This window comes from Cavia porcellus, unplaced genomic scaffold (genome assembly GCF_034190915.1).
Source record: "Cavia porcellus strain 051 isolate PalLab524CR breed Dunkin Hartley unplaced genomic scaffold, mCavPor4.1 scaffold_1, whole genome shotgun sequence".
NCBI lineage: Eukaryota > Metazoa > Chordata > Mammalia > Rodentia > Caviidae > Cavia > Cavia porcellus.
The window spans coordinates 193,409,119-193,432,635 of NW_026947484.1; the positions used below are offsets into that span (position 1 = coordinate 193,409,119).

Sequence of the window (23,517 nt, forward strand, 5' to 3'; positions counted from 1 at the left end):
TCCCAAGATCTTGTTTTGACTGATTAGACTCTGTTCCATTCTGTGCGATAGTAGCAAGTTTGAAGGTATAGGCAACTAATTTGAAGGCAATAAGATTCACAAAGATGCCCATTCTGGTTTGACTATTGTCTCCTTTGGAAGTCCTGTAATGTTCACAATGCCTAAGTTTTATTGGTCTTGTTCTCCACTGTTTTGTCCGGCTTTATAATATCTAATGAGATGGACAATTCCTTTTAAGGAAACAAGAGACAATGTTGATAACCATTGTTGATGACCTTGTACTCTGTTCTACATCATGTGCTATGTCTATCCTTGGTTTGGACTTACAGCTTTGTTTTGCCATATTTGACTTTATTCTCTCCCCCCCAAGAGAGTAATGAGAACTGAGGAGTAATAAAATCCAAAATGTGTAAATTTTGTTATAAAAAAGAGAGGGAGGGGAAAAAAAAGAGCTCTAACGGATATAACAACAAGTGTGTTTAGGGATGTTAAATAGCTGACTATATTAATGTTTTTGGATCATTGAACACAGCTGTTTGCAGTCTCTCCGTTTGAATGTCTACTTTGTATTCTTTGATACTGTGATTTGAGCAACTATTTCCAAGATGATATTATGTAATCTATTAACAGGTGATTTCTTACTGTTATGTTTTTTTTTTTGTAGTTCTGTATTATGTGTAACCTTACACTGCTTTGTTTTGTTTTGTGTTTTTCTCTTTTTCCTCTTAAATAAAAAAAAAAAAAAAAAAAAAAGAGCACATTATAGCACATACAGGATCAGAGTAAGGTTGTAAGCAGGAGAATGAATGGCGATCATTTATCCATTCTTTCATTCCTTCACCAAATATTAAGAAACTGGCAATCCTCCTGCCTCAGCTTCCTGAGTGCTGAGATTACAAGTGTGTACCACTACGTCTAGTTTATCAGGCACTGTCATAGGCATTTGGAATGTTGCAGTGAACCAAAGAAAAAAACCTGCTCCCAGGTAACTGATATTGGAAATGTGCTCAAAAGGGAGAGCAAAAGTATTAAGTAAAGAAGTGTGCAGAAAGTGACCAGATAATCACAAAGAGTCAGAGGGAGGGGTTTAGGGAGACCTCGAATGGGAGCACAGTTTTAAATGCAGAGTTCAGGGAAGTGAACTCAGAATTTTCACTTTCCCTGAAAATTAACAGAACAAGGACAAGGTGAGGTGGTGAGCCAATGGATGACTAGGGAAGAGGAATTTCTGAGGAATTGCCGCTGGGGAATTAGAGCTCAGACAGATGTTCTGAGGGTGGAGCACACCTGGTCTGTTAGCTGGACCAATCAGCCTGAGGCAGGGCAATCAAGGGAGAAAGTAACAAGGGTGATGCAAAAGCAGTTAGGGCCCGAGGTAGAAGGCCTTGTCGGTCAGTGCAAGGATCCTGGCTCCTGAGCAAGAGCATGGGGCTAAGGTCAGAGGAGCTGGGCAGGGCTGGCGTCCTGGAACTGTGAGGGATATGGGAGAATTTGGGAGGGGACACGGGGAGAGGCCCAGAAAGCAGCCAGGCGAAGAGGCTTCCCTGAGTGGATAGAATGGACTTAGGTTTGGCCACCTAATATCTTTCACATGGTAGCTCTGCATCCTCCTTCCAACAAAGAAGCCAAGACTAACAAAAGCAGGGTGTGCTGGGCTTCCTTCATGCAGTACAGGGACAGGGCTGCTGAGGAAACCCAGGAGTGCTTAGCCTTCCGCCGAGCTGGGAGAAAGTGCTGGTCAGACTTGCTTCCTCTGACAGGACCCTGCTGTTCAGCAGAGCATGTCCACTGCCAGGAGGACGCAGGAAGCCAACATGGGAAGAAGTGTGGTTCCTTCACCAGAAAAGGTGGTTCTGTGCCTCAGCAATAGAAGTCTAGCCTCTGGCTGGCCTTTGGAGCAGAGCGACCTGCTGAGCCAAACCTCTCCAGATGTTTTCCTGAATATACCCAGAGATCAAAGGAGACTTGCGACGAGCACATCCTGCCTGCCCAGGGAGAGTTGGGCCCATAGCCACAGGTGAGGAGACCAGGAGGAGGCCCGGAATGAAGGGAGTTGACTCAGAAGAGTCCATGGCAGCAGGTGGGAAGCTGGGTTTGTGTGCACACATCCTGGTTTAAGCTGGAACAGGTCTTTCCCATGACCCCACAGTTGCCTGTCTACCTAGGAGATTTCTACTGTGGTAATCTTAGGCAGCTGACCTCCACGGTGGGTCCACCTTTTATCTGCCCATTCTGCACTAGTAGGGAGATCATGGAACATGCTGAGCACAGGCGTGAACGTGTGAGACGTCGTCTTGCTTTGATCTTTTGGTGCCAGTCTGTTGGCAGCCTGAGGCCACGGACTCCCTGAGTAGGGGCAGAAAATCCCTGCCTTGGTCAAAATCTCAGCTTCAGGTAGGTCTTCAGATTCAGATGCTGCTGCCTCCCCTCCGTGTGGCCTCTCCCTCGGCAGGCTTGGTGTAAAGTACCCCTGCCCCTAAATTCCCATACCCTCCGAATCTCATCTTTTTCATGCCTTCACCTTATCCTTCAGCTCACCTTCTGGTTGCCACCCTCTCCTCATCCCTGCCAGTCTGGACTGCTTCCCTGGAAAGATGTCAACAAAGTGCAAATACGGTCATTTAAAAAGCAAGTTACAAACATATTCATGGTATGCTCTTTTTCAAAAAAACTTTTCCAGAACAGTTTTAGGCTGCAGAAAAACTGAACGGAAAGTACGAATAATTTCCGCTAAAATTCTTTTCCTGTGCCAGAACCAAATACAGTTTCCCATTACCATTTGGCATTAGTGTGGTTTCTCTCTTACAATCGGGGAACAAATGTCCATACACCGTTATTCACTAAAGTACACCAAGTCCATTAGCGTGCTTTTGTTGTTTTAAAGGCCACTTGCTACATTGATCTAACTTTTTTTTACAAGAACAGTGACCATTCTGCCCAAAGAGGACCCAAAAGGCATCAAAGAGACCAGATGCAAAGGTGAGGGTCAGGGAAAGCGCCAGGAATCTGCTGAGGAATGCTGGTTACTATACCCACAGAACTTGCAGAGGAACCAAGAAGGGAGATGTGTTCAGGAGGGAGAATTCCAAAAAGACTAAAATAGAGGGAAGAGAAATCCCTAAAGGACCTAGAGTAAGTCAGAGGTGAGTGCAATGGTGTTTTCCTTTGCAGAGGACCGGGAGGAGCCTCCGCTCAGCTGCAGACTCTGGAGCCTGGTGACTGAGTGTCTGCCCGGGAGTCTCACAAGGAGGCATCACGCCACTCTCAGACACACAAGGCAGCTCAAGGCTTCTTGGCGTCTTTGCCACATGTGTCCTTCAGTCACCCCTAGTAGAGGTCTTCATCTTTCTTTAGCACTAGAAGCTGGCTAAGATCCTCATAGGCCTTGGGTAAAACCCTTTCCTCCAGTTTCTTGCTCAATACTTCACCAGTGCTGGTCAGGCTTCCCCCAGCTTCCCCCAGGGGCGCTGCCAGGAAATGTTAGTAGTTTTGAGAGGTTCTCACTCAGACTTAACCGGCAGTTCCACTGCCCACAGTGGCTCCTCGGCTGTGCAACTGCCCCTAGCTGATCAGGGTTCCCTGTCTGTGTTATGCATTCTGTGGGTTTTGACAAATGTGTGTGTCTTGGTGACTTTTACTTGTTGTTGAGACAAGACACCTGGCACCAAAAATGAAGGAAGGAAAGGTTTATTTAGTCTACTATTTGTGGAGCTTTTTCAGTCCATGCTCAGCTGGCTCTAAGGCACGGTGGTGTGGCTAAGGGGCAACTGTTCATGGTGGCTACAGCAGATACCAAAAGTGACAAGAGCAAACAGGAAAAGGGACAAATCTAGCCTCTTTCCCTCCCTTATACTGTGTGCAGGCTGTTTGCCCTAGGATGGGTACAGCACCCACACCACCAGTCCCTCTAGACAATGAACCAACCACAAATGCCAGACTCAGCCACCTTTGAAAGGCTTGCCCCACCATGACTGCATGAGACTTTGGGTTGTTTCCAACTCTTGTGAGCAATGTTAGTGCAAACACTGGTGTGCAAAGTACCTGTTTAAGTTCTACTTTTTTTCTTTTGAAGACACAACTAGGAGTGAAGTTGCTGGATCATTATGGCGATGCTATCTTTAACGTTAGTAGAGTTGCCAAACTCTTTCACACAGCAGCTGTTTCATTTTTCACAGCAACTGCTAGGTTTCACCACCAGCTGCTGCACCAGCAACTCACCAGAGTTCTAACTTGGCCCAATCCTCCTCAACACTTGGGTGTGTTATTTTTTAATAATAGCCATGCTAATGAGTGTGGAGCAGCACCTCCCTGTGGTCTTGATTTGCATTTATTTAATGCCTGATGATGCTGTGCATCTTTTCATATGCTTATCGGTCACTTGTATCTTTTTTGGGGGAAATGAGCTATACAATGACCAATAAACACATGTCCATTGCCCACTTTTTAATTGGGCTGTTTGGGATTTTTAAAAATTGTTGATTACTGATCTTTTGATTGTTTTCATAGTTGCGCCCTTTCTAGAATGTTATATCATTAGTAGTATAGAATACGTACCCTTCAAATGGCTGTTCCACTTAGTAATACATATTTAAGATTCCTTCATGTCTTTTCATAGCCTGAGACTTCTTCTATTTTTTGTGATGCTAGGAATCAAACCCAAGGCCTTGTACATGTTAGGCACTCAGTTCACACTGAGCCAACTAATTCCTTCATTTCTTTTCCATGTTGAGTAATATTCTGCTGTATGGATATGTCACAGTTTGTTTATCAGTTTATCTACTAAAGGATATCTTGTTTGCTTCCAAACTTTGCTAGTCATGAACAAAACTGGTATAAACATCTGTATGCAGGGTTTTATGTGCATATTGGTTTTCAGTTCCTTTTAAAACTTGTATTTGTTATTATTGTTGTTGTTGTTGCAGTACTTGGAATTGAACCAGTACCGAGCTATATCCCAAGCCTTTACCATGTACATGGAGTTATAGATACAGAGATATAGATATAGATATAGATGTAGATATAGATGTAGATGTAGATGTAGATGTAGATATAGATAGGTAATTTCTAGGTTGCCATGCTGGGCTCACATTTGCCATCCTCCTACATTAGCCTCCCAAGGGCTGGAATTACAGGCCTTATCATGCCTAGCAATTTTCAGTTCATTTAGTCAAATACCCAAAAGAAAAATTGCTGGATCATATGGTAAGACTATATTAGATTAGTAAGGAAGTGCAAACTGTCTTCCAAAGTGGTTGTAAGTGCAAGGTCATGAGTTCAATCCCCTGTACCAAAAACAAACAAACAAAAACAACAACAACAACAACAAAAAAACCAAAACTGGTTGTACCATTTTGCCTCCCCACTAGCAACAAGTAAGAGTTTCCATTTCCTTCATATTGTTGCAAATTTTTGATGGCATTAGTATTTTGGATTTTAGCCATGTAAATAGCTGCATGGTAGTATCTTGGTTTCATTTTCAATTCCCCAATGGCAAATGATGTTGAAAATCTCTTCATATGCGTATTTAACATCTGCATGTCTTCTTTGGTGAGATGCCCAGATCTTTTGATCATTTTGAAACTGAATTTTTAGAATTCTTGTATATTTTGGATATCTGTCCTTTATTAGACACATATTTTGCAAAGATTTTTCTATAAGTGTGGCACGTTTTTAACTATTTTAACAATATCTTTAGAAGGGAAGAAATTTTTATTTTAATGGTTGATTTATCAGTTTCCACTTCATGGGTCATAATTTTGGTGATTTACCTAAAACATCACCACCAAAACCTAAGGTTACCTGGAATTTCTTATAATCTCATTCTTGAAGGAAAAATATATGTACCTGTTTGCGTTTATCATCTTTTTTGTTAGTCAGTGCATTTTTTCAGTGCTGGATTCCAACACAGGGCCTTGTGCGTGCTGTGCAAATTTTTTCGACCGAGCTACATCTCAGACCCTAATCTGTGCATTCTGATTTTTCTACAGTGTGACTTAATTATATACTTTAGTATATAAGTTTTTAAAATGCTAGAACTACAATACCATGACTTAAGCTAATCTTTTGTGACTCAGAAAACATAGCTACAGGACTCTTAACTTTCAGTTTCTTTGTCAACTGAGTGGTTGGGTCAGAGAGAAGCCTTTCTGTCATAAACATCTGGAATGCTTATGTTTTCCTTCAAGTTCTTTTATAAGTCCATGGACCTAATTGAGGATTCCAGGTGGGGGTAGCCTGTGTGGGTGTGTGTGTGTGTGTGTCTGTGTCTGTGTGTGCGCGGACGTGTGTGTGTGCATATGTGTGTGTGCGTATGTGTAAGAGAGAAGAGAGAAAAGCCTTCTGCTTGTGCTATTGATGTAGAAGGGTCTTGGAAGGCTAGTTCTGCTGTCCCCAGACATGCCGGCGGAAGCCATTAACTGTTATTAAGTGGGAAAGCATGTATGTCCCCAGCTGAGAGGGACAGACTATGCGAGACGGACAGGCAAACTGAACGTGAGCCTCTGCTGCACATTTTCCTCATGACCAATTACTTTTTTTTTTTTTTTTAAATCGGTACCAGGGACTGAACTCACGACTGCGCACTTGCAAGGCAGGCGCTTATGCCGCTGAGCAAAATCCCCAGCCCCACAATTCCTATTTTCAAGGCCATATTGTTTTTTTCAGAAACAACTCATGGTATGTTTTCAAAACTTTTCACTGTGAACGTAGTGAGAAGCATAGTTTGTAATGCGGCCCGATACATTTATCTTGTAAGCATGTGTTTCTGGATCTGCAACTGAACTCAAAGTTTTCTGAAACAATCCTACTTTTATGACGTGTGAAGCTTCCTAATGTTTTCTATCTTCTCCACTGCATTTCACTCAAATAACTCTGATAGTGACGCTCTCCAATAATTTAATAATGTAATAATGGATCTGGACTCGTAATCTGAAAAACATAGGTTCAGAATAATTTTACATTTTTAAAAAACATAAGAATGAAATTTTAAGTAAAATCCATATGGAATTTTTTTTTTTTTTTTTAATCAGTACCGGGGATCCAACTCACGGCTGCCTGCTTGCAAGGCAGATGCTTATGCTGCTGAGCTAAATCCCCAGCCCCAATCCATATGGAATTTGAATGCTTGTTAGTTTGACCTATGTGATAGACAAAACATAGCTGAATATCTGATTCTATTACACTTTATTTTTAATTAATATATTTTAATTGACACAGTCAATTAAATGTCTATAAATATACATATTTAAAGTGAACACAGTGGCTTTCTAATACATGTATAGAATACATAATGATAAATCAAGATGACTGGTAGATCTGTTACCTGAGACATATATAATTTATTTCTTTGGGGAACATTCAAAATTCTCTCTACTAGCTATTTTGAAATATTTCATTAATTCTTGTTGGGAGCCGCAGCCCCGAGCCCGGTCGCCTCACTTGGCGGACGTGAGGCCTGTAGTAAAGAGTAAAGCCTGAGGTAGATTACCCCTCCCATCGAGCACGTTAGTTTCCTGCTTACCGCGTAAGCAACCCGCTCAACAATATAGTCTGCCTGGCAACTGATGATGTTAGCCAATCAGCTTGCCTTGCTTACTTTAACATGATTGGACACTGTATCCGTATATATACTGGTGCCACCCCTGGGGGGGAAGAAGAAGCCCGGAAGTAGAAGCCCAGAAGGAGCCGCGGGGAGCGGACCAAAGGAGGCTTCGGCTGGGAGCGATCCCAGGGCAGGCTGTACGGAGAAGGAAAATAAAAGAAAAGGTTGTCCACTGCCAGACTTTGTCGTGTGTCCTTCCTGCCGGCCAGGAGCGACATCGACAAATTCTTACATGTATATCCAGCTATACCTCATTGTACAGTTTTGATAAAAGGGTTACTACACTTTTGTCTTTTGATTTAAAGAGGGTCACTGAGAAGAGACAATTTTGTATAGTGTAAGGTAAATTTTGTCTTTGATGCCAGTGATGCAGGATCAGAAGATGAAAGGGCTTTGTGGCTCGAAGGCCTAACAGCTGCTGTATATCTTCGACTGAATAAAACTCTGTTTGAGAGGCCAGTGCTCTGTGACCTGCAGACACATTTTTAGACAACACTTATTAGAGCACTGTTTTGTTTTGTTTTGTTCTGTTCTGTTCTGTTCTGTTCTGTTCTGTTCTGTTGAAATAAGATCTCACTATGGAGGTCAGGCCAGCCTGGACTCACTATGTAGTCCATGTTGGCCTCAAACTCACAGTGATCCTCCTGCCTCAGCCTCCCAAGCACTGGGACTTCAGATGTGTGCCACCATACCTGGCCATATTGGAGCATTGTTTATAGTGACTTAAAGGTGGAAACAACTTTAGGGAATTATTAAACTGTAATATAGTCATATTATAAGAAGAGAAAACAAACCTATTGATCCAAAAGGACACTAAATCTAGAGGAATAATACTAAATGGCAGAATGGCTAGATCATAGGCAAGTGCAGAGTACATAGAAGAAACTGCAAAAAAGGAGAGAAATAAGTGAATTGAAAATATATATCAACTACAATATACATACTTATGTTTGGAAAACAAACATTAAAAGTTGTTACTTTGGTTTTCTTCATAACATACACAGTAGGAGAGTAGAACTTCATGCTATCTTCTTGGTTCTTGGGAATATAAAAGATACCAGCTCTTTAAACTAGGTCACAGCTGTCTTCTCTCAGAAGGTGTCAGAAATTTCAAGGAGCAGTCATAGAATTTGTTTGAAGATCTGGAATAAGCACCCTAAGTTTACTCTTTAAAGAATTACTCTTTGGAGGAAAACCAGTGATAGATGTGTGGTTCTCGAAGTCTTTTTTTCAGACAACATAGTAAGAGTTATTAACAAAGATCAGCCGGTTAGAAAGGCTGCTACGAATAAGCAACCTCAGTCGTAGTAAAGTAACCACAAGCATCTGTCATGCTATAGCATTGCTTCACGCCATTGTTTACTGTAAGGATTACGAGAATCATTGTTAGGCAACTTTAGCTGTTAATAATGTCATTGAAGTAATTCAGGGAGTTTTCCATTTAGAAATTTCAAGGAAGATTGTAGCTGACATAACTATCAACAAAACACACACTGCCAAGGCTCCCCCACCCCCACAAAAACTAATCCTTTCAGACTCTAACCCAGGCTCCAAGAGCACTTCTAGAGCCTTTATGATTCTGAGGGCAGGCAATGTAAGAGAGAACAATTAAGAAAAAAAAATCAAAATCCCAACAAATAAATAATGTTAGACTTAAATATAGTCATTCAATTATCACAGCAAATGTAAATGATCTGTTCATACAAATAAATGATAGAAATTATCAGATTGAATTTTTTTTTGTCTTCTTCGTTTTTATCAGTACCAGGGATCGAACTCACGACTGCCTGCTTGCAAGGCAGGCACTTATGCCACTGAGCTAAATCCCCAGCCCCTTTTTTTTCAGATTGAATTTTTAAAGACCAAATTATACGCTACCTTCAAGAAACCCATTTTAAACACAGTGTGTACATATGTACAGAGATATCAAAGTTACAACTGAGACACATCATACAAACACTAAACAAATGACTGAATCTAGGCTCAACTCTCTCCACATGAGCTAAACTAAAGTCAAAATGAGTCAAAGACCTAAACGTTAAAACAGAAAACAATCTGCTAGAAGATAAAATATGTTAAATCTTGAAGACACAGGAATAGGCAAAGATTTTCTGACCAGATCCCTCATTGGACAAGAAATACCAAGAATCAACAAGTAGGATCGTAGCTAATTAAAAAGCTTCTGCACAGCAAGGGAAACAACAGCATGAAGAGACAAACTACAGAATGGGAAAAACCTGCCAGCTGCTCCACAGACAGGGTGTTAATACCTATAAAATATTAATTATTAATATGTTATTATTAATATTAATCTATAAAATATTAATATCTATAACAAATTTTTAAAAGAAAATCAGACCAAATACAAAATCAAAACTAAAATGAACAGATACTTCTCAGAAGAAGAAATACAGATAGCCAATAAACACATGAAAGTATTTTCAGTATCTCTAACCATTAGAGAAGTGCAAATTAAAACAACACTGAGATTCCAATTTATGAAAAAATGGCTGTCAACAAGAAATTAACAACAAAGGTTGGCAAGGCTGTGGGGGAAGAAGCTTTAAATGCTGTTGATGGGGATGGAAACTAGTACAGCATCATAAAAATCAGAATAGCGATCCTCAAAAAGTTCCCATTCAAACTAGCTATTCCCCTTCTAGTCATCTTACAAGAGTTAAAGACACTATGTTACAGAGGTACTGGCATGGCCATTTTATAGCACAATTTATAAAAGCTAAATCTTGTCCTATATGTCCATCTGTAGATGAATGGATTAAGAAAATGTTTTATACACAATGGAGTACTACTCTGCCATAAAGAAAGATAAATGAGTCATTTGTAGGAAAAAGGTAGATCTTGAGACAAAAAAGTTTCAAAAAAGCAACCTGATTGCTTCCCTAGTAAGCAACTGTGAGCCTACTGGTGCGCGGGCTGAGACTCAAACATCCCATTCCCCTTCCCCGTTAGTAAATGGGAGCCAGCAGTCTGAGCATCTCTTGGGAGGTTGATCTTATGCAATATAGCAAATATGGGGGGTTTCCTTCTACCATCTCTCTGTAGGCCAATATTGTTTTCACTGTTTTGGATATTTTCTTTTTTCTCAGTAGAATTTTAATGATAGCCACTCCTGCTTTCTGTATTTGAGAAGAGTTCATATAAAAGCAGTCATGCAATATTTAACTTTGTGTGTTTTATTTCACTGAATTTTTTAAATTATTGTTTTGAAGGTAGTAAAATACAACAGAACAAAGCCAATCGAGACAAAGCAGTGAAATTGGTACAGAACTTCACAGCAGGATACTGGGACAACAGTAATAGGTACTACAGTATATCTTGTTACCTTCACAATAGTTGTCCATTCAATCAGATATAGCAAAATCAAACCAAAAACAATAAACTATAAAACCTATCAAAACAAGAGTATTGAATAGAACAATATAATTAATCATATTATATATATAATATGATTAATTAATTATAATTAATTAATTAATTATATTGTTCTATTCAATACTCTTGTTTTGATAGGTTTTATAGTTTATTGTTTTTGGTTTGATTTTAATTATAATTATATATAATTAATTATATATAATTAATATATTAATTATATTTAATTAATATAATAATAATATATATAATATATATAATAATATATATAATATATATAATAATATATATAATATATATAATATAATAATTAATTATATTGTTCTATTCAATACTCTTGTTTTGATAGGTTTTATAGTTTATTGTTTTTGGTTTGATTTTAATTATAATTAATTAATCATATTATATATATAATATGATTAATTATATTGTTCTATTCAATACTCTTGTTTTGATAGGTTTTATAGTTTATTGTTTTTGGTTTGATTTTGCTATATCTGATTGAATGGACAACTATTGTGAAGGTAACAAGATATACTGTAGTACCTATTACTGTTGTCCCAGTATCCTGCTGTGAAGTTCTGTACCAATTTCACTGCTTTGTCTCGATTGGCTTTGTTCTGTTGTATTTTACTACCTTCAAAACAATAATTTAAAAAATTCAGTGAAATAAAACACACAAAGTTAAATATTGCATGACTGCTTTTATATGAACTCTTCTCAAATACAGAAAGCAGGAGTGGCTATCATTAAAATTCTACTGAGAAAAAAGAAAATATCCAAGAATGAAGAAGGGTAATACATGGTGAAAAGGGTGAATTAATCAAGAAGAGATAACAATTCTAAATGTTATATACCTAGCAGCAGAACTTCAGAGCACATGAACTAAAAAAGAAAGACCTGAAAGGAGAAGATTAATGTTTGAGGTTTTAATACACTCATCTTTATAACAGGCAGAACTAGTAAGTAGAAAATCAGTAAGAATATAGAATATCTGATCAACCAGCCCAACAAATTGACTTTCATAGACCAACATACTTAAAAACAGCTCATGAAATATTTGCCAAAAGAGATCATATTCTTGGCTGTAAAACAAAAGCCATAAGACCAACTCTCTCATACCTCTTTAGTAAGTTCATTAATACTATCTTCCATTAAGGCACAGCCCTCACAACCTAACACCCTCCTCCAAAGCCCCAACTTCTAATACCACCACCTTGGTGATAAGGTTTCAACACATAAATTTTGGAGCGACACATACAGTAAAACCCCCACTTGTGCATGATTCCAGTTCTCAACATTTCAGCTACCTATGGTCAACTTTGGTCCAAAACTATTGATGGAAAAGTCCAGAAAAAAACAGTTTATAAGTTTTTAAAGTGCTGTTCTAAGTAGCATCTTGTGTTTTCCTGCTTTGTTCCACCAAAGACAAGAATTCTCCCTTTGTGCAGTGTTATTCACCTGAATGTGCCATCAACCCCTTTGCAGAGAAGAGAAACAGAGACAGAGACAGAGACAGAGACTAGATTCACATATACATGTTACAGTATAACTTTCTTGTGACTGAGTCTCGATACTTGACAATATGCAACTTGAAGGACAATTTCTAAATTTTTAATTTTTATTAGTATATGTTTGCAGCACATAGTGATTACATCTATGGTGGGAAGGTGGAATAGGCACATAATACATCCTAATTTTCTTTACATTTCCTTTACCCCATCCTTCTTACTCCCTCTAACTCTTGGTTTCTTTTTCATTTGCAAAAGATCTCCTTCTTTCCTATTGTCTGTCTTTCATTTTACTCTTTAATTTATTTGTACTTTGGGTTTTTCATGTAAGATATTTATGTTTGTGTGTCTGATTTTTTCAAAGTTTTGTTTTTATTAGTATATATTAGGATTACATAATGATCACATTCATTGTGGGGAGTTGGTACAGTTTTTTTTGGATCACTGGTTTTAGAGGTTTTAGTCCATATTTGGCAGGCTCCAAGGTACGAGGGGCAGAAGGGTCTGCCACAGAGGAAGCTGCTTACATTATGGCTGCCAAGAAGCAAGGGGAGGGAGGGGTTGGAAGGGGGATACTCTTCCGGGTCAGACCCCAGTGATTGCTCTCCCACCAGACCTCCCCTCTTAACAACTCGTCAGCTTTATCATTCCATGATTCAACCACCTTCACACCTACCCACCTGCACCTCTGTTATGGACAATTTCCATTTCTTATAGTCAAGTGAACTCCATGGCTCATTCCTCAAAGCTTTGCATTTGTAAGCAATTTTCCCTCCTACCCATAACAGTTCTGTACCTCACCACTTGTACCTCTAGAACAAAACCTCCAATGTTGCTATCCCTGGAAAATTTTTCTTTAACCACATTGATCCTACCTGAGCATTCTTTCTCTTGAGTTTTTTTTTTAAGACCTGAACCTTAAAAATTAGTCCATAAAATGATTTGGAATAAATCATTGGCTCTTGATTCATGTGAATTAGTCTTGTCTTGGAAACTAGACTTTTAATAGTCTAGTTTTAAATGTTTCAAAATGTCTATACTTGATTTTAACAGCTTAGAGAAGAACACAGAGTTCTTACCAGTTGGATGGAAGACTAGATGCTGGAGGAGTGACCAAAAAGACTTCCTAGAGATTTGGATCCAAGGACTTTGGGGGGTAAGGGGGTGGGTGAGATCATTCATAAGAGGACAAGAAGTTCTCAGGAATACTCAAGATCCTCGATTTACAATAAATTATAATGTGCAAGGTCAAGTTAGTTACATAAATGCATAGATCAACGGGCAGGGTATAAGAGTGAAACGTCTAGATGACAACTGAGATTTAAAGATTGTTTTAAAGATTTCCACCCAAATAGATCAAAGATCTAAATATTAAAATAGAAACACTAAGTTTACTGGAAGAGAAAATAGGTAGGAATCTCGAAGACATAGGTGTAGGCAGAAACTTCACGAACAAACACAGACTGCAAGGGAAATATTACAAAGAACCAAAAAATGGGATCTTGCCTTATTAAAAAGCTTTTGCACAACAAAAGAAATCATCAACAGAGTGAAAAGACAACTTAAACAGTGAGAAAAAATTATAGCCAATTGTCCCTTAGACAAAAGACTTATATCTAGAGCATATAAAGAATTGCAAAAACCAGACTTTCCAAATTCAAAGATCCAATCCAAAAATAGACATCTGAGATACATCTCAGATGAAGAAATACAAATGATAAATAGATACATGGAAAAATGTTCAACATAATTGGTCATTCAAGAGATGCAAATTAAAACAACACTGAGATTCCATCTCATCCCAGAAAACATAACTATCATCAAAAATTCAACAATAACAAATACTAGCAGGGGGATGAGGAAAAAGGAGCCCTTCTCCACTGTTGGTGGGGTGTAGACTGGTGAAACCACTGTGGAAATCAGTGTGGAGAATCCTCAGAAAACTAGGATTGGGAGTCACATTCAATCCAAGTATTCCCTTCTGAGTATCTTCCCAGAAGAATTAAAAACATCATACCACAGTGATATATAAGCAGCCATGTTTGTAGTGGCGGTTTGTAATAGGTAAATCTTGGGAAACAACTCAAATGTCCATCAACCAGAGAATGGATAAAAAGATGTGATATATCAGTTTATATATATTATATATATCATATATATGTATGAGTCATAAAGAAAGAGACTTTTATAGGTAAATAGATGGAGGCTGAGACCATATTCTTAAGTGAAATAAATCAAACCCATATGTGTAAACATCATATTGTTTCACTAATGCGAGAAACTGAATGAGTATACAAAAATGTACAACAAATATTATAAATTGTGAAGAAACAGTTCAAAAGAAAAGACAAACTCTGATAGGGGATAGGAGAAAGGAAGGAAGAGAAAAAGAATAAGTATATTTATACACAAGATAGTTAATATAGTTATATAGTTAGTTTCTCTTAGAGTTCATTGCAAAGAAGAGTTTGTGCTAATATTGTTTGGACAAGATATCATGCCTGTATCTTGCACTCTGAATAACTACTATGAGGACAGCAATATGCAATGTATTAATTATTTTAAGTCTACTACTAACCTGTTTTGAAACAATTTTTTTGCTCTTTAAAATAAAAAAAAAACCAAAGATTTCCAAAATCCAAGTCAAACAAACAAAAATCCTACAAGCAAATAGCACCTATCTCAAGCAGAGAAGATACACCCACCAAGAGCAGATAGGCTGAGTCCTGTAGTCAGAAGTGGCTACTAACCTAGCTCTCTGTCTTTCCTCTCCCTGAGAAGGCAGAAGGCTATCACATGGGCAGAAACAGCTCAGGAACATCAAACCTTGGACAGAGCCCCAGACATAAACTATATTAAAGGGCCTTCCTGGAAAGCAGCGTTTACAGACCTCACCCACACAGACAGGAGGATTCTTTTCTTTCCTCCTACGGTGTCATTTAAAGATATGAGTCAGGCTTAGTGGCCTAACTCACATGGAATCCCAGTGTTGATCAAAGGCTGAGGTAAAAGTATCACAAGTTCAAGCCCTGCATGGGCAATAATTTATCGACTAATCAAGACCCTAAATCAAAAAATAAAAAATTCTGCAGATGTAACTTAGTACAAAGGTCCCAAGTAACATGCACACACACACGCATGCACACACACATGCACACACAGAGCCACCTAGGCCCTTCCTTGCTACATAGTCATGGTCTTTTCTTCTCTCACTTCTGATTTTTGATCAGCTGTTGTCTGAAACATCCAAGCTCTCCATCCCCAAGCTATAATCACTCTCTGATCTCCCTTAATGCTGTGTGTTTCTCAAATGTATTTCCAAAACGGAGTTGGAGAATTGGTGGAAGTTCCTCTGTCCCAGCCATTCCTTCTCACAAGCTGCCCTGTGGTAGTCAAGTTATCTGAGAACAGGGGAAGGAGAGCGCTGCACCAACAGTCTGATGTGGGAAGTTGAGAGTGAAGAGAATGGGACATAGACGCTGCTTTTGAATGTGGCACATAGATCCAGGCTAAGTAACTTTTACTGATGTCCATCAGTGTTATGGCTTATATCTAGATCTCCCCCCGCAAAGTCTCATGTGCTAATGGGTGGGGCTTTAGAGAGATGTTTGGATCATGGGGTTGTGAAACTTATCAATGGATTAGTCCACTGATGAGTTTACAGTTAAACATAATTTAGGAGGTGAAGCCTGGTTGGAGGACATGAGCTGGAGATGCAGCCTAGAGGAGTCTGTGTCCTTTCCTCCTCCCTTGATCCCTCTCTGCTTCCTGCCACCATGTTGTGAGCTGTTTCTCCTTTGCCAAGCCACCCCGCCTTGGAACCAGCTGAATATAGACTTAAACTTCTACAAACTGTGAGATAAAATAAACCTTCCTTCCTTTAAATTGTAGATATCAGGTATTGTGTCCAGGGACAAAAAAGTAAGATTTTCATCTACAGACCACATCACCACATCTGCTTCTCTTAGGAAACAGAAGGGCTTTGTGATGAAGTTTCGTGGTCTGGTTCTGTCTTCTGTGAGGTGGACATGACAAGGCCTGGCACGTGGCATCATTGGTCACTGGAACTCTGAATGCCTACATGTAGGGATGGCTGGTCTCCTCATGCTAATGAGGTTTAGACCATGATGATCCCTACCTTTGTTCTGCGGGATATCTTGTACCTCTTATATACCTATGGATCTATCTTTATTATTTTCCTAATTATTTGGCAAGTGAGCTGGAATTACCATGGATTGAGATTTGAATATAAGAGGAGCTGCTGCCAGGTAGGAAACATTGTGACCACAGTTAAATTAGGTTAAGCCGTAAGTAGGGAGTCTTCAAGCTCCAGAGTTCCTCTGTATGATCTCATTATCCTTCTCTGCCAGTTTTAATACCAGATCTTCTTGTACCTTTTTCTTGCGGGCTAAAAGTAATTACTTACTACTCCTTGCCTGTAGGATATTGTAATAGAAAAACCAATAACCTGCCTGTTTGGTTTGAGTAAAGACCTGGATATGGGATCCACTACACTGGATCAAAAGCCTCAGAGGTCTTTCAGTGTGAGATAACTTTCTGGTTTACAGTCCTTGAAGGCATTACAAGATGAATTCTTGTGACTGTTAGAAGCATACCTTCTCATGTGTATTCCATTCTTCTTCTAGCATTGTCTTAGGTCTTTAGAAAGACTTCTGCTGGTACCTGGATGGGGAGATATAAAGTTTTTATAAAGCCTTGGGATCAATCATAAATAAGTTGATAAAAGGAAGTGTTGGGGTAAGAAAATGTGGAGTAAAGATTTTAAAAAGTGGGAACATAATTAAAATATAAATAAATGCAGGAAGTGGGCAATGTATTTGGGCTCTGTCTTAATCTGAATATGAAGAAAAAAAGGCATTCCAGATTCACATTCTAATATTTTTGTCTTTAAGCGTCACCAAAAAATCAGGCAAAGGGCTAGAAATGCGGCATCAAAAGGTAAAGTCCCAGTCTCTCCTTAACTGCCTTCCACTGTGGAATAGCTTTCTGTGATTTCTGCCCCTCTATGATACCTGGTGCCAGGACTCAAGTGCTTTAACTTTGGAGTGTCTAATTCTCCAAATTCATGACTTTCACAGACGACTTGGGTGGGTGGGAAATCAGAACATGGAAATGTACCAAAATTACCCACCCAATTCCCCTGAAAATAAAGAATTGAGGAAATAGTACAAATGTTTCTAACTCTATCGCTGGTTAGTTTCAAAATCCTGCGTAAATTACATCTGATGATCCCTCAGAGCGCACTTGTGAAAACCAGATGAGAACAGTTGGAGAGTAAGCAAGTTTCAGATGATTAGAGTGTGCCCACACGTCTCTAGAATAGTGACCGCTGGGCTTTCCAGTAAGTCCCTTCTCACTGGGAGTAAAGGCCTCCAGCTCCCTAGAGAGTGAGCACTCACATGCCATAAACTGTGTCCTTACTCCTCAGCCAGGAGACTTTACCAAGAAGAATCTGAGAAGCCGCGGGAGCTGATCTCTGTCATGAAAAGGTGATCTTTTGTTCTTCATAGTTTCTCAGTTCTTAGCTTGTAAGGTAATGATTTCTCGGCTTGCCTGAGGCAAGGGCGAAGAAAGGGATAACAGGTGGGAAGGAGGCAGACATGGCAGTGGAGAGGGTTGCCAGAGACAGAAGGCAGGTCAGACATCTCAAAAGGGAGAATCGTGGTTGAGGATTTAGCTCAGTGGCATGAGCACTTGCCTAGCAGGCAAAAAGTTATGAATTCGATCCCAGGTACAAAAGAAAAGAAAAGACAAACTGGGCCTGGGTGCCCACCTGTAATCCCAGTACTCAGGAGGCTGAGGCAGGAGGATCACTGTGAGTTCGAGAACAGCCTAGGCTACAAACAGCTCAAAGCCAGTCTGAATTGCATAGCAAGACACTGTCTCAAAATGGCAAAAAAAAAAAAAAAAAAAGTGGTGGTGGTGGTGGGAAGGAATCAACTAATTCTACCCAGTGCTGGGGTCACATTAGTTCTACAATGCAATATTTCATCTGTGCATAATTTTAAAAAGATACCACTTGTATCTCAGCCACAGGACAAATCTACTTGAGAGAATGGATTTTGCATGAAGTCATCATGGTCATATTCTCTCAACAGCTATAGATTTTCAAGGAAAGAGTCTGGGTTTGTCTATATCTGGCAGATTTTCTTTCTGGTCTATCTTCAGGGAGGATCTGATGTGGGAAACCCTCATACAGAAATCTATTACCTTATTCTCTCCTCAGAATAAGGCTGATTCCCAATAGATGCCAGTTCCCATAGCACAGATATGCTGTGGTTCTCAGAAAGACTTTCCTCAAGGACTTCCTTTTCCAGTGAAGGTTCATAACTTGTAGGGTTGGGGTGGGCAGCAGCAATACCCAGACCACTCTCTTCCAAGGAAGCAGATGCTACTCTTCACTAACAATCATTACACTTTCCTTCCCAGCCAGCACTGGCTTCCCCAGCAGGAAAGTGTGAGGCAGCTCCTGTGTGCGGACTCCTCCTGCCCAACCTGCAATGCAGCGGCTCTGGAGATTCAGCAGTTGCTGGAGGATGAGAATAACCAGATCTGCCCCGCTTTATCAGGGCCACCCCAAGTTCCTCAGGTGGAGCTGTTCTCCATGTCAACTGTGTGTTTGGGGCAGAATCTGGAGCTTTGTTCTCAGCATCCTGGAGAAATTGCACTGGCATCTGTACCCCCAACACTGGCACAACTGACAGAACACTTCATGCAATCTACCAATGCAATTAGCCTCCAAGAGTACTGGGCTGATCATGTCCAACAAAGACAAAGATTTCAACTGGAAGATGCACCTATGGGCCCACAGACTATCACTTCATTGACGGTGGAGGAGCCTGTGGTTCCAGTGAATGAACAAGAAATGGGCAACCTTCACTCTGTCCAGGGGAATCAGGACCAGCAGCCTGTGGACTCTCAGCAGATCTCTTTTATATACGTGGAGCCAGAGATCACTAACTTGACAAATCCAGAGGCCTTCCATATGGTACCACAGGTCCACTTCCCATTCCTCAGTCCTGAAGTGCTGAGACTTCTTGAGGTACACATGAAAAAATGGATGCATTTCCAGAGATGGGGGCTTCCCAGGCGTGTGGAGGACTCCCTGAGGCAGTTTATGCCACACACACCAATGTATTGTGTCTCGAATAATAATCCTCAGGTCTATGTTCATGGATTTGACCACAGTGCCCACCAAACTTGGTGTTCATATATGGTTGGGGAACCCACCCAGGCCTTCTGGGTTTCTGAATGGCCTGATATGGACCTGGAACAAAGACACCACCAGGAAAGATTAAATGCTATGGGTCTATCCATACCCTCTCCTTCCTCAGAAGTCCTGAATGGTTTCTATTCACTGCCTGCGAGACAGGCTAAAGACTCAAGGAACGACCTGCATCAGGAAGACAGGCAGCTGTTCTGTGGCCTCCCCTCTCTCCACAGTGAGTCCCTGGCTGCCACTTTCTTGACCTCTGAAGGCCTCTCCAAGAGCAAGAACATGTTCAAGCCCCCGTTGAAGGAGTCCCTTCTATTCAAGGAGCTCTATTTCCACCCTTTGCTGCCCAAAACACCACCTGAGATAAATTCGCCCTTTGCTACACCTTCTCCAAATTCTGTGTCTCCAGCTGAACATCAACAAGCTCACATCAGTGTCCCGTTTCTGACGCCAGCTGAATGTGAAACCCTGGAGTGGCACCTGCTGCAGAGGCAGTTCCAGCCTCAGTGGGGCCTGCCAGCTGTCACCCAGAGGTCTCGCCATGCCCACAGTTCTGTGCGGTCTGAGCCATGTGACAAAGCCCAGGCTCCCAAGCCTATGAACATGTCCTGGCCAGGGAAACCGGTCTCAGTCCTCACCAGGAAACTGCACTTCTTCCCGGAGCATACCCGCAGGCTGCTGGAGTTTCACTTCCAGAAGCAGCTGATTCACCTCCGCTGGGGCCTGCCTGAGAAGATCCAGCAGTCCTTCCAGCTGCTCCTGTCCTCTGCTGACCAGAAGACCCTGTCCCGTAGCAGCCCAACCCTACCCAACATGAGTGTCCCCCAACCTACGGGCAAGGGGGATGGTGACCCATTCTCACCTCTACTGGCCCAAGTGTCCATCCCCATGCCACACTTGTTTTCCCAGGCCAAGGCAAAACTTCAGAACCACATTGACTCCAAATGTGGGCAGATCCACCAGGGCAATGTCCCTTGCCGTGTGTATAGCTCCTGGGAAGGCATAGTTCCTGGGGTCCTAGCAGTGGCTCCCTTCCCCTGCACTCCACAAGGTCAGCCCCTGGCGCTGCAGGCAGCGAGTGACCCTGACCTCCATGACGAACTTATGCCCAGGATGCCAACAGCCCTTCATCAGCAAAAACAGGCCTCACCAGACACTGGCACTGAACATCCTAAGCTGCACCAAACCCTGTCTCAAGGAGCCATTGAGAAACTGGAGATGACTTTACGGCACAAGTATCTCGCCTTCCTGTCAGGACTGCCTGCTCTTTACTCTGTAGCTCTCTCTGGAGCTATGGCTCCAGCAATCACTAGCTGCTCTGTAGCCGCAGTGATGGAGCCAGGGCCTGTGGAAACCCCAAAGGAGCCTCTGACTCAAAAGATCTCACTGGAAGACCCAAGTGGGAGGCTCGGGCCATGCTCTCAAAATGGCAAGACTTGGGCAGACAGTGCAGAAGATTTCCAGCCTGAGGTGCAGGTGAAAGGAAGAACACAGTCAGTGCCTCTGGAGAGCCAGACACGTCCTGGTGTCCCCTACTCATTCAAAACACGTACCTCTAACAAGCTAAACTTCCACCTGAGAAAAAAGGCCCTGGAGATAAAGTTGGGACTTTCCATAAGGGCAGTGGAGGCCAGGAAACTAACTAAAGCCAGGCCAGAGAACAAGTTCTCCCAGGCATCTCTCAGTAGTCTGAACAACCGTGGAAGCACAGTGCTCCAGCAGCCGCTCATCTTGCCAGACTCTTCTCCTGCTCCAGACTCACAGCAGGCCCACCTTAGAGACCACCTGGCCCCTCAGCCGAAGGCTGTGCAGCACAACCCACAGTCCTCTAGACCCAAATCAGCGTCCCCTGCTTCTACCAACTGGCCCTCCAAGATCTCACAGCCTGTTGGGGATATGACTGAGGCCCAGGTGCTTTGTGTTCAGGTGGAGGCCAGTGTAAACCACCCCAGCCTGGAGGAATCCTGGAGCCCTGAGCCTCAAAACCCAGGCAAGGGCTCAGCCCAGATCCCCATACTGGCTGAAAAGAGGGAGGATGTAGGGAAACCTCAAGAATCAGTTGACCTCGGAGAAGGGGATGCAGGGCATGGGCTGTCTTTGACCAGTGCAGAAAGACACTCTGATGATGCTGATGAAGATCAGAAGCCAGAAGAGATGCTTTTGGAGACAGAACTCCAAGGCTCCTCGCAACAGACCCATAGGTGTCATCTTGTGGATCCCCAGCAAAGCAGTTCCCAAGATCACCCTGAATGTCAGCTCCCAGAGCCACACACAGAGGTCCCTGGGGGGAAAGAACCTGAGCATGACATGCAGGACCATCAGAGCAAGTTAAATGTCCTCCTCAAACCTGCAAAGATCCCTGAGAACTTCCATCCTGCAGTGGCCCGGATCTCACAGGGCCAGCCAACTCAGCATAAGGGCCAAATTTTGAAAGGTCAGGTTTTTCAGAGGCAGGTGATGCCAGCCCATTCTTCCAAGAGGCCCAGCCTTCCAGAGTCTGGCCTGATAAATAAGATGAAATCTTTTCTGTTCTTCCTTGGTACTCTCCACAACCAACACAAAAATACCATGACCAAAGGCAGAGAGCACGGGAACTCTATCTTCTATACACCTGGTAAGGTGGCCAAAACCAAAAAAGAATATATGGAAAAGAGCCTGGTTCAAGCCAAAAGTCCCATGGAAAAAACTAAGCGTGACACACTGATGAGGCACCCCAAGAGCCAGTCATTCCCCATACAGCGGAGAGTGGGCCCGGACTCAGATGTTTTCCATGCCCCACGCAATAAGCTTCCGCTACGCTCCCAACTCCGTGGATCTGCCTCCGTCCCAGGCCATCTCCACCACTGTCCTCGAGTGGCTTGTTCCTCCCAATGAGGGAACCCGCTTAGCCCCCATACGTCACCTCAGAAACATTGTCTTGCTCAAGGAGAACAATTCATGACTATGAGATTCTAGCCTTCCCGTTTCTGCATTCCTTGAAGATCATTACTTACTATAATCTCTATCAATGATCAGGTATGGCAGAATGCCAGCCGAAATCACTGTGTCTATGCATTCTTTTTTTATTTTATTCCTTGTTTCCATTGTACTTCATTAAGAAAAGGCATGAAGGAGGCTTTTTTAGAAAAGCCCATCTATCAGATAGGGATATTTAACCCACAAGTTGAATGGACATTTTAAAGGAGTCCCAAGGGTCCCCATGAAGCTAAATATGACAAATGTCAAACCTAAATGATGGAATTTCTCCTGTCAGCTTCCTATTGGTACTGACAGCACCTTTCCATAGAACCCACCTGGGAGCCTACTGTAGCCCTGTTTCATGTTTCTCATCTCCACTGACTGACTGAGTGTGAAATAGATCATAATAGGAAGTGGTGGGGGCTGTCCCTCCCGCAGAGACAGTTGGGAGAGTGGGATCATGTCATCGGAGGCCTGTGTATCTGGGACAACAGCTGACATATTCCTGAGCAGGGTATGATACATGATAAAAGCCATTTTGCTTGGCCCCAAAAGGAACCCAGATCCAGGAGAAGAAACCCAGCACCCAAATTCCTTGGGGGAAGCATGGGTAAACTCTGAGCTTGGGTCTGCTCACCCTTAGGATGTGTGATGAAGGGTAGCAAATTAAGCACTGAAGTTTTTGAAGTAAAAAATATCACAAACACAAGTTTCCTAAACCTATTTGAGCCTGCAATGTTACTTGCGCTGGCCCTATTGCTATGTCCAAATTCCATACCACGTCTACCTGGGGTCCTTATCTATTACTGTTTTTCAACATC

At 41.6% G+C, this 23,517-nt stretch overlaps 1 protein-coding gene and 1 long non-coding RNA gene across 2 annotated transcripts in view; one reads left to right on the forward strand and one right to left on the reverse strand.

The window, feature by feature from the left end:
* The window catches only part of LOC134470686 (uncharacterized), a 63,835-nt gene that overhangs the window by 18,138 nt on the left and 22,180 nt on the right, over nt 1-23,517 (reverse strand). The window lies entirely within an intron of this gene.
* Nucleotides 16,332-22,776, forward strand: LOC100725845 (protein SPATA31F1). Its single transcript, XM_003470693.2, has 4 exons — nt 16,332-16,769; nt 17,415-17,460; nt 17,951-18,011; nt 18,952-22,776. The coding sequence occupies exons 1-4, from the start codon at nt 16,626-16,628 to the stop codon at nt 22,610-22,612; spliced, it is 3,912 nt and encodes a 1,303-aa protein (XP_003470741.1). The 5' UTR covers nt 16,332-16,625; the 3' UTR covers nt 22,613-22,776.

Coding starts and splice junctions, on each gene's coding strand:
- LOC100725845 (XM_003470693.2), top strand. CDS start 16,626: ATGATGATCCCTACCTTTGTTCTGCGGGATATCTTGTACCTCTTATAT. Junction 16,770..17,414: donor ATAAGAGGAGCTGCTGCCAG/GTAGGAAACATT, acceptor TTTGTCTTTAAG/CGTCACCAAAAAATCAGGCA. Junction 17,461..17,950: donor TAGAAATGCGGCATCAAAAG/GTAAAGTCCCAG, acceptor CTTACTCCTCAG/CCAGGAGACTTTACCAAGAA.